Raw genomic sequence first — 12098 nt, 5'->3', positions numbered from 1 at the left:
AGAGTTTTTTCCGGTTTTTTTTTTTTTTTTTTTCACGAAATGTCCGATTTCGCAGCTGTATTTGAATGTAACATCAGACCCTCTAATGAGCTGTCCCTGGTGCTGAAACACCCACCCCAACTTCAAAGTCTCCTCCTTCTCTCTTTTACGTTTAAACACGTGAACTTATTATTATTGTTATTATCATCATTATTAATAATAATAATAATAATAATAATACATTTTTATCAATTTCCTCCAAAAGCATCTCAGCCAAATGTCTCGTGCTCCGGACGCGGGGAGGCTCGTGAGGTGGGTGGCGGAGGGCGGCGTGGTGACGTCACAGAAAACGTCCGTGCCAAAGATCGTTTGTATATGCCAGATGGCGGTATCGATTATCAAACACGGTTCTCATTGTATGTTGATGGACAGATAAGCAAAATGATTTAAAGCAGCTTCACAGAGAGAGATTAAAAAAAGAGAGAAAACAAAGAGCTCTCACTCCGCCTCTGTTTCCAGGAACTAAATCTAACACATAATGCCTTCACAGTATTAACTATAGCTTATATCTGTGAACCAAATACGGCTTTTCTATTATTATAGTATTTTACTTTTTAGGATTTTACAGATGTATCATTATTATTATTACAGTCACAAGTGACTGATTTATTCTGAACAATAAAATTAAATATAAAACTTTAGTCACACAGTCTTCCCGTATAATTAAACTGACGAGGATAAAAACATAATAAAGCTAAAGTTTTCATTCTGTTTGTCAAGAAAAACATGATTATGATTGATTATCCATCCTCATCATCATCATCATCATATAATGTTATTTTTTCATCATAACAAACATTTTGCATCACATTTAAATAAAATATTAATCTTCATAATGTAGAAATATAAAGGTACATTAAAATTTAAATAATAAAATAAAGTACGAGTATCTCAAAATTGTATTTAAATATAATACTTGAGAAAATGTTTGTTGTTATTATCTTCAGTGGTCAATAATATGATATATATAATAATATTATAATAATAAAATTATTTATTTATTAAGCAATTTAAAAAACCCAAAGTGCGATATGTGCGTAACGTGTTCAGGGAATTTCTTCACATTTGGCACAGATCTCCGCTGGGACTCGAAGATGAACTGATTAGAGTTTGGTGCTCAGAGGTCAAAGGTCAGTGTGACCTCAGAAAACACTGTTTAGCCATTACTCAAGACTTCACACAGCAATTATGACAAAAAAAAAAAAATTGCACACAAATGTTTAATATTTTATATGACTCTGGATAAACAGGGATGTAACCTGGAACTAGTCTGAGTGGCGGAGGGATACAACCACGAGGAGGTGATTCTAGTATTGTTTTCATGAGTAAAAGAAAGCGGCTGTTGGATGCAGACTCAGCACTTATTTACCACATGGAGTGATCCATCATGTCTCTAGACGATCTTCGCCTCTCTCTCTCTCTCTCTCTCTCTCTCTCTCTCTCTCTCTCTCTCTCTCAGACTGAAAATAGCTCCAGCTGGGTTTGGTCTGGTCTGACAACCATCGGCTTCAACCACCAATTCTGACCAAAATAAACGGACAATATCGACGTCTGGAGACCGTTAACCGGAGGATTTACCGCCATTTTTTTTTTGGCTCGAGCTCGGTCGTATTCCCCCCCCTCCCTCCCTCCAGTATTATTACATATTTATATTTTTAAAACCTGATTTATCCCATTTTTTTTCTCCCCCTCCGCAACCGAAGTGATGTCTGTCGCGGGGCTGAAGAAGCAGTTCCATAAAGCCACACAGGTAAGGACGAACACACCGTCTGTTTGTGTTTGTTTAACGCACAATTTCTACAAAAATCTCGACACTTTTCATGTTTAATTTAGCGGGAAACCGTGAGACTGGTATAAAACACTGTTTATGAAGCTCAGCAGACGCCTGGGGTGTTAAAATGATTAAAACTCGCTTTTATTTTGTCCCTTTTAAGACGCCGTTATCACATTGGACCATATTTACATTTTCGTTGTGGATGAATATTAATGTTCATGTTTAAAAAGCTGGAATTAGGTGAATTAAAGGAGATTTGTGGATCTTTTTAAAGCTGTTTTCTCGCGGTGTTTGGTGAGACTGTGAATTCGGGGTATAAACCCTCAAACACACACACACACAGGTTGGGATGTAATATTACGTAACATAATGTGAGTTGAAACGGTGTGTGTGTGTGTGTGTGTGTGTGTGTGTGTGTGCGTGTGTCTGCAGAGCTGATTGGCTGTTGCTGCACGCAACAGGGAATTCCCTCCATCCTCCTTTCCCCTCCCTCCATCATTCCTTCAGCTGTTTTTCTGATTCCTCCACACATCCCTCCATCCTCTTCTACATCCTTCTGCCTTTTCCTTTTAATTCATTTTCTCTTTTCTTTCATCCCTCCATCATCCTTTTATTTGCTTTTATGATTCCTCCAAACATCCCTCCATCCTCCTCTCCATCCCTCTTTCATCCATCACTCTTAATGGATAAACCAGCTCTTCGTCTTTCTCTCTACATCCATCCCTCCTTCATCCCGTTTCACATGTTTGACAACCCTTACCTGTAAACATCCCTCCATCCCTCCGTCTCCTCTGCATCCTTCTGTCTTTTCATCCATCCATCATCCCCGTTGTCGTTCATTCACTTCCTGTTCTTTCCTCTTCCAGCATGCGTCCTTTCCTCACTCCTTTTTTATTTACATCCCTCCATCCTTCATCCTTCTTTCCTTCCATCACTCCTTTAATTTCCTTTACCTCCCTTTTTAATATTTCTCCATCTTGTCTTTTCATCCATCCACCACTTCTCTCTCTTTCTTCTCCTTCCTTTCTCCCCTGTAGCCATCACTCTGTTATTATTCTTTGACTTTCCATCCCTCCATCATCCCTTCATCCGTTTCCCCTCCCGTCTCTTAGTCATCCTCCCTTCTCTTTAATCCCTCCTCTTCACAAGCACCTCTTTCTACACCTCCATCTTCCACCTTTCCATCCCTCTTTTATGTCTCTGTCCTTTTTATATGTGGAGACATCTTTTCATCACCTCTCTACACATTTTATCTCTTCTTCATCCCTCTGTTTTTTTTCCTCGTAGTCATCCTTTCATCATCCTTTGATGTTTTCCTCCTCCACCTTTATTTACATTCATCCTCTGTGGAAACCTTCCCTTCTCCTTCCATTTTCATCCCTCCATCATTAGTCATAAACATCTTTCCATATTCCCACCATCCCCTCTTCTTCTCTTTGAACATCCTCCTCCTCTGTATTCCTTTACATCTCTCCATCCCCCCCCTCCATCCTCTGATACATCCCTCTATCATCCCTCCATCATCAAACCCTGACGTTTACTCATATTTCTGAATGAATATATAGTACGAGGTGAAACAGTCGAGATGAAGGTAAAGAGGAAGAGAACAGAACAAACAGACGAGCGGGAACAAAGAGCTTCGTGAGGAATCCCTTTGACCTTTCAGATGACGAGTCTGAACGTGAGATGAAGGTAGAGAGAGTGTGACAGGAAGGCAGCAGCTGTTTCAGACGAACTGACGTCAATACTCGTTGAGATATTTCAGTTTGGACCGAAGTGCAATCTACTAACTCCTTAGCATGTCGTTTTTACGAGTCCAGGACTCGGACTTGAGTCCTAATTTTCAGGACTTGATTCGACTCGGACTGCAGCTTCAGTCATTCATGCTTTCATCTCTGCACATTTTCTACAGTAATCTTTAAGAGGAATGAACGTTAAATAATCTCAGCTTCACTGTGTCCGAACATTATTTACATTTTAGACATTTGCTTTCTAGTTGATATTTTTATTTAACCAGGAAATACTTGTTTACATGAAAGACTTTGGCGTCTAAAAACAGTCGAACAGTTGTGTAAACGCACGTCTCAAACCATCACATCATCAAATCCTTCTTTCCACAACAAACTCCTTATTTATTGTCTCTACTTCTGCCACAGCTGATAAGACGATCAGATCGATCTCAAAGTGGGTGAAAAAGTTTGAAGCGTTAATATGTTCCATTCAACAGTTCGTGTTACATTTTCATAAAAACTATAAATAAATAACCTGATTTAAATCCTAGGGTGCTTTAACTCTTCTGGAGACTGGAATGACTGGACGCTGTGGACTTTGATAGATTTGGATATTTTCCATTCTGTTCAGCGTCCCAGATTCGACTGTGGATACAGAGACGACGTCCGCTGTGTCTATTTCTGGTTTGAACTTTGGGGGGGGGGCGGAGTCAGGCACTGCCAAGATGGCGACTGTGGAGCAGCTCACTCTGAGCTTCAGAAACCTGTGGGTGACGTCACAGAGGCTACGTCTTTATTTACAGTCTGTGGTTAATACTTCAGGATTCGATCCAGCATAAGAAATACTAAAATAATTAACGTTACTTTTTAATTTTCTTTATTATAAGCTCAATAAAATGTCACATATGAAGCGTTTCAAGCCTTAAATGCTTCATCAGTTGTGTCGTCGAGGAGTTTTGTGTTCTTGTAGTCTGGACTTTGAGTAAAGTGTTGCTTCTGGGAATCAATGTAGCTGCGTTTATGCTTTTGTTTATACTCCTCAGTAACGTCTGAGCCACTGTGAGTCTAAATCAATGAGAATGTTGTTTATTTCACACTTTCATACAGTAATGTGACCCGAGAGCTTCAGCACCGTCAATACAAGCTGAAGAAGAAACCTGATCGTCATCCTGAAGGACGAGAGCGTTTCTAAAGTGTAAAAACAAACAAACAAACAAACAAAACAATCTGTTTCCTTCATGTCTGTGTTTTGTCCCGACTGTCATCAGGACGAATTCCTGCGCGTTTGTTGCATTTGACGGATGAAGCGACGCTGATAAAGAGAGGAGATGATGTTTATTGATTCCTGGTGGGGAACTGGGTCACTGCAGCAGAACAGAGCAGGAAATAAAAATAAAAAGTACAGCAGCAGAGACAGAGACGGAGACAGAGACAGAGACAGATACAGTCCTGAAGGCTCAGACAGCTCCGGAGGATTCGCACCGTTTCTTCTTTTTTTACGTAACATAATCCGTCCAAAAGAGGACAGGCCACCGGCTCCGAGTCTCTGCTCCTATCGAATTATTTTATTCATTCAGGGATTTAACTCGGATCAAAGAAACAGGAAGTGACAGAGACGCTGCAGAGACTCACCTGTCATCAGTAGATATTCATGAAGTAAGAACTAAATAAAAAACAGTAATTAAATAGTTTTTCTTGACATATTTAAATTATTTTAATTACCTGTCAAATGTATAAAATGACAGAGGAGGAAACTGAATCTGATTTTGCTTCTTTTACTTTGGAGGTTTCACTTTATTTGAAGCTGAAGCTGCAAAACGAGACTCCTTCACCCTCCCTGCAGGGCAGCACAGCCAGCGTGGCTCAAAATCATTAGTGTTTTAGCGCCCCTTATTTAGGATGGTGTGTTTTAGAAGAAGAAGTGTTTTCAGATGGAGAGAGTAAATTACACCCAGAGCCCTGAGGACAAGATGGAGTTTATCCTCTTTATTGGTACAAACAAACCCTTTTAAATTCCCCCACAGATTTAACAGCAGCTAAGGTGTATTTATGTCTCATTTCTCATTTTAAAAAGATGAAACCATTGATATCAGAGGAGCCTTAAAAACGTCTAAACCTGAAAAAGAAAAAGCAGAACCAGCCAGCGAGGCCAGAGGACTGAAATGTGTTAGTTCTTCTACACTTTCTGTCTGTGTCTCAGCCTGAAGCCCACGGCTCCTTCTGATGACATCAAGCTTTAAAAAATGCTTCACAAATATTCATTTTCATTTGTAAGAATTGAGTTTGTAGCAAAAGTTGCTCAAACAGGAGGAAATGGTGCGTTCGTTGGGGACTATTTTCAGCGGCGGATTAATCCACATTTGGTGCTTTAGTGAGTGTTTCCAGCAGCAGGACGGTGTGTGTGGGACTGAGTCAGAATGAACTTCAGTGTGTGTGTGCGTGTGTGTTCATGGTGATGTCAGAGGAATAAGATGTAGACACACACACACTTGTTCGGACGCCGCATTCGTTGAGTTAAAATGTCACCAGCCTCGTCCACCTGTGAATCAGCTGTTGATCAGGGTTTTTTTTTTTTTTTTTCTTCTTCTTTGTCCTTAACGTGTTGAAGAGAGATGAGCGGCGTCACAAAGGAGCAGGAGGAAATAGATAAAAAAGACTGAATCACATGTTTGATCAGAAGCGGCGGTGTCTCTCTGAGGCGAGATGTTGTCAGCGTGAGGGCGAGCAGGCGGAGAGCGAGGCCCGAAATAGATCTGTGAATCAACTGCAGACGTTAATGGGAAGAGAGGGGGCGGCGTGACACGTCATGAAGTGTCTATCTATCTATCTATCTATCTATCTATCTATCTATCTATCTATCTATCTATCTATCTATCTATCTATTGATCGTGTATCTGTTTCATCAACGTGGTTTGTGCATGGATATGTCGAGCAGAGTTCAACACACACAAAAACACAATGGGACCTGTAACCGGGGGCAACGGGGTGGATGTTGTGTCGCAGAGGTGAGGGATAGTTACAGATGATTACACGCAGCTCTGACACAACTCCCGTCCCGACGCTACGAGGGGCAATTTTAGGTTAAAAACTCTTAATTCGGTGTGAAACACAACGACGCAGAAAGGTCACGACTCACTGTGTCATGATGAAATACGTGAAATACGCACTTCTGTCTTATTCCAGTGATGTTGTCGATGCTTGGTGTTTCTACAAATTCAGACTTCGTTTCCCAGCAGCCCTCTTGTCTCCTGCGGATTAATTTCCTTTTGATCGACTGATCGTTGCAGCTCTGATGTGAGTTGTCGATCTTCGCACGAGGAAATACGATGCAGAAGACGACACTGGATCATGAGTTCGTTATAACTGTGCTGGATGACGTTGTTGACGAGTTTCCTGCAGGACAAAGGATTCTGGGAGTTGGCGTTACCACGAGTGACCACAGGTGTCGCCAAAGCAACCAAGATGGGACCTTAATGGATTATAACGTTCAGAAAAACCAACATATAGAAGGATATATATTTATATTCAACTCTTAGCAGCTTTAACAAGAATCTGTTTAAACAGGAAGTTGCTTCAATTTGGAATTTTTTAGAAGATTAAAAGTCAGAGCGAGTGAGACCTCTTGTTTCCAATCAGGGTTCATTGTGTTCTTTGATCTCAGGTGTATGCTCAGTGCCAGTGGATGGTTTCTCAGCCAATCAGATGTGAGGAATGGGAGCTTTGTTTTGTAAGCAGAAGGCAATGAATTCTGGGAACATTAAAACTTGATACGAGCGTCGGCTCGTTGCCCGCGGAGACTTTAATCTAGGACACGTCTCAGCGTGAGCGTTCATACATGTGACTCTGCCTCACTCGTGTTTTAACAGATGGATGGTAGAAACCAGAGCTGAGCGGCGTCCGCGTGAAGCCGACTGCTGAGTCGCAGCGCCCTCGACCGAGAGGATGATGGCTGCTGCTGCTGCTGCTGCCGCCAACGCCGGCGGCACGGGCAGGAAATGGGACACCTCAGTCCACCTGGCTGAATAAAACATGAGGGAGAGAAGGGAGAGATCGATACCTAAATATACATAACGAAAAGAGGAGAAAAAAGAGTCAGACTGGAGAGGAAAGAGGAGAGAGCAGATGATAAGGATGAGACAAAGTGAGACTGGTGGGATGGAAGAAGAGAATCATGGGAGAAGAAGGGGTGAGGAGAGGGAGGAGATGTTCAGACAGTGGTCAGGGCTTTTATTTACATCACCTGCAGAATTAATACAAAATGCTGCTGTGAAATAATACAGAGAAATAATCAATAATCTCATTAAAAAAAATCATGATATTAATATTTCTGCTTGATTTTATTTTGAAAGGAAAAAAATGATCTTTCTCTGTTGCTTCCTGATCAAACACACTCCTCTCTGTTTGAGGGGACGGTGTTGTCGTGGCAACCACATATGTGCCAAGAGAAAGCAGCACAGGCTGTGCTCTGGTTGGCTCACTCAATAATTGATCTCCCTTGAGTGGATCACACGTGACGGAGGAGCAGAGGGAGGGAGACCCGTGTGTTTGCTTTGTGCCTTTGGTTTCAGGTGTATTTATCACATCTAATGTCTCGCCGCTCCTTGACCTTTGACCCCTGACCTCCTCACCTCGCTTCAATGACAGGCCGAAGACTGTAGAAATCATCTCACTGGTTGAGTTGCCACAACAATGACTGTCTGAATTCATCCACACAAAACAGTTTAGTCCTCAACTATCTTAAGCCGCACTGTGGTGCAATGAATTCTGGGTAAATTAATACTTTTTTCAATATTGGAAAAAAATGGCCGACAGAGGAGCCGCTTCCAACCGCTGAGCTCCGTTTAACCTTTACGAAGAATTCAACAGTTACAAGAAGCCTAAGACCAGTGTTACCATGGTAACAATCAGTGACTCCTGCGCTGACCAGTAGCAGCCAACAACTAAAGACAGGAAATCCCTCAGGTTTGCTAACATTGTGCTGCCCTTTCAAAATAAAAGCACTGTTTGGCAGCTAAAATTACATGTTGACAAGCTGATGCTGACAGCGATGGCCTGGTTGTCTCTAAAGATATTAGAGAGGACAAAGCGTGTGTGTGTGTGTGTGTGTGTGTGTGTGTGTGTGTGTGTGTGTGTTGCAGTGATTGTAGACTATTCATCTTCTCAACTAAGAAAATCGATCCACAGCAGAGGAGATAAAACCACACAGATTTATTTCGCTTTCTCTTTCATCACTTCCTTTGTTGTTTTCTTTGTTTCTTTCTTCTTCTCTTCTTCTTTTTATGCAGCCAACATATTGCTGAGCTCCTTTGCATACTAATCTATCACCATCAATCTCTCTCTCCGTTTTACTTCCCTCCCTCCCACACTCTTTCCAACTCCACAAACCCGGTTCAGAGTAATTGTCTATATTACGACCTCCTTCTGTAACAATATGTGTCTCGTTGCTGGGAGTTTTTATTGCCACATCAATCCTTAGAAATGCTATAAGGAGCAACAGCAGTGACGCCCTGCAGGGCTCCAACACAAACCCTCATATTCTGAATGAAGACATCTCTTATGTGTTTGAGTCAGTGTCGGAGGGTTGACTGGCCATGCTATTAGCCATGCTAATAACTGTCATTTGGTTTCTGATGTTACATATAGTTAAACATTGTGAATAATGTTTTTATTTTAGCAATATTCAATTATGTTTACACTTTGTTGTTGCTACCTGACGCTCGGCTAATGAGAAGATATTTAAAGCTACGTTACTTATGTGAGTGTGAGCAATGCAAATTTACAATTATAGTACAGTTATACCAACTAGGGGCATCAATTTTATAACATGACATCAGTGCTAATCAACAAGTAAAAGTATCAATACCACATATCAAAAATACTCTACACATAAAAGTCCAACATGCAAAGTCTTGTTCGAGTAAAAGTCAATAAATATTATCGCGTGAAAATACTTAAAGTATGAAAAACAAAAGTATCTTTTTATACATTTTTGTTATCTCAACAGTCATGAGAGCAATATCATCTTCTCATCTAACTCGTCTTAATCGACAAGGAGTAAGCGTATTTCCCAAAAAGTTGAACTATTCCTTTAAATTATTAAAGACTAAGTGTTCTCTTACAGAATTACAGTGTAGAAAAGCATCTATATCATAATATAGATGCATAAAATAAGACTTAGTTGAGGTATAATAATAGCAGTTAAAATAATGATAATAATAATAATGATATCAGAATCAAACAAAAGGTCTAATACTGATGTAAAATCTAATATAAAAAGTCCAAAGAAATGAGAAATTTATTTCTGATCAGTTTGTGATACTGAAACCAAACCTATAGTTTTTTTCACATGAAGAAGCAGCAGATTATTTATCACTTTAAAGATAATGATGGGTTTTGTAGCGAGTCCTCGTTCCGCTGGCGACCCCGTGGAGCTCGCCAAGTTTCCCAGTTTAGCTTCCAACAACTGATTGTGTTGCTCATTACAAAGCAGTTATCAGTTATCTCCATCAGTTTGACAGGAATATTCCCTTAAAGCCCATCAAACACTCACACAGTCGTTTCACAGCCTGTGGATCGCGGCTCCAGCTGCTCCGTGCTGATGGATGGAGCGGCGCTCTCCTGACGGGGCGGAGGAGATGGAGCACGCTTGATGTCGGCGTCTATGACGTGAATACAAATGAGCGGAGAATTAGACCCAGTACGTGAGCGTCTGAGGAGTGACACACTCGTCCGTCTTCGATGTTCGACTCTGGTTTCTCCGTCATATTTGTTTTTTTTTCCTTCAGTCCGTCTTTGTCTGAATCTCTCACTTCTCTGTTCTCTGCATCTTTTTTTTATTTTCTCATCAGCTGTTTATTTTTATTCTGCGTTTTCACTCACTACATTTTCTCGCTTCCTGTCACACTTCACACTCTTATGTGAGTGTTTTACTGTAACATCAAGTGACCCGTTGTTATATAACACTTCATCATACCGGCTCATGACATTAAAGCTGAGCGACGGAGACAAAAACTCTTTATTTTCTTTCTTTTTTTCATATTGATCGACATTAATAATTATTGATATGCACATTTACACCTCAGGGCAGAGGTGGAGGACTTAAGTCACAAATTTGAGGACTTGAGACTTACTGGACCAACACTGATAAAAAAACTCAACTTTGACTTGGTTTGATGGCTTGACACTTGAAGGTTAAGACACACATTTTGTATTCTGGTGAACATTTTCTACAGAATGAGAAAACTCTGAATCCAAAATACATCCCAAGGTTTTTTATGGTTCTAAACAATCATTCATGTCTGAATGAACAAGTCGATCATCTCTGCATTGATACAATATTTATGCTTGTTAGGCTCATGTTCGCTCTGCTGTGCATCTTCCTCGTTGAACAGATGGACACAGGGTTTATGGGAAATGTGTTGCACGAGATAAAGGACAAACAATCTAATTTATTTAGAGTGATTATAACAAAGTGTCATTAATGTCACGGTGACAAATGCTGCAGACAAAATGCTCCACGCAGCATCTTTAACCTTCGCACTGAGCCGCTCAGCAGACGCAGCTGAATGAAACAAGTCAAACTTATTGACGACAAAGTGTTTTTTCTGCTCCGTGTATTGATTCAGAGCGTCTGCACTCTGAGGACACAAACAGGAGTAGCTATGGATCTCTGGCACTCGTGTCTTATTGCTTATAGACCGGCTATTGATCGGACATTGTGCATCAAGCCAGAGGAGAAAAAAAATCTTTACTAATCCATATATTTTAAAATGTTTTAAGATAACACCGGTGACAAATCAAAACTGTGTATTTACCTATAATTTAGCTATTTCATGTTATTTAATTGTACATCTGTAACTGCCTCAAAGTGTTACCTGTATGTTTAAAAATGACCAAGACGGATGTCTTACCTAACATGATGCAGATTTGTGGTGCTGTTAAACATTTTGTAATATTTTCCTATAATAATTTAGCTTTACATTACCAATACATTGTCCAAATGAAAACAGGTTGCATATACAACATTTTATTTTACTTTTTAAAACAAGAAACTTCAGTTAAAAAACAAGACAGCTGCACAGTGGACCTTTAATGTTAGACCTAAACCCAACCTTCCAGGTTGGCCGACCAATCACAGCACTTCTTCCATAATCCTTCATTTTAAACCTTAAATTCAGATCTACAGCCAAAACAACTTTTTTATTTGCCCATGGCCCAACTGTCAACCAAAGTCCATTGAAATCTGTCCACATTTTTAAACCTCCTGCTTGCAAACCAACAAACAGAACCAAAATTGTTCCCTCCTTGACTGATGTTATACATATTTGTGTGTGGTTTCTTCTTATATTTTAATAATTAAAGGTCCCATCTAGTCTAAAGGTCTGTGTCCATGTGTAGTGTGATTATAGATCAGCTCTAGCTTCTATATTAATACTGTGAAAGTATCAAAGCCTCAGTCCACAGAGAAATGCACACAGCCTGTATTCAGAAACTGAGCCTTAAAACCAGCCGTCAGGACTTCTGGAACTTTGTGATGTCACAACAAAGCAGTCACC

The 12098-nt window shown here is 40.3% G+C and overlaps 1 protein-coding gene across 1 annotated transcript in view; it reads left to right on the top strand.

Annotated features, from left to right (window-relative positions):
- The first annotated feature begins 1521 nt into the window (after nucleotides 1-1521).
- Nucleotides 1522-12098, top strand: part of LOC111673193 (endophilin-A1-like) — a 25218-nt gene continuing 14641 nt past the window's right edge. The window contains exon 1 of the mRNA XM_023430872.2: nucleotides 1522-1789. Coding sequence (XP_023286640.1) covers nucleotides 1745-1789 — 45 coding nt within the window. The 5' untranslated portion in view covers nucleotides 1522-1744. The remainder of the gene's footprint in view (nucleotides 1790-12098) is intronic.

This window comes from Seriola lalandi, unplaced genomic scaffold (assembly GCF_002814215.2).
Source record: "Seriola lalandi dorsalis isolate HSWRI2012SDOR001 ecotype SW California unplaced genomic scaffold, Sedor1 jcf7180002054913, whole genome shotgun sequence".
Classification (NCBI taxonomy): domain Eukaryota; kingdom Metazoa; phylum Chordata; class Actinopteri; order Carangiformes; family Carangidae; genus Seriola; species Seriola lalandi.
Note: the sequence above shows the minus strand (reverse complement) of the source record. Positions and strands in the feature narration are given on the sequence as shown.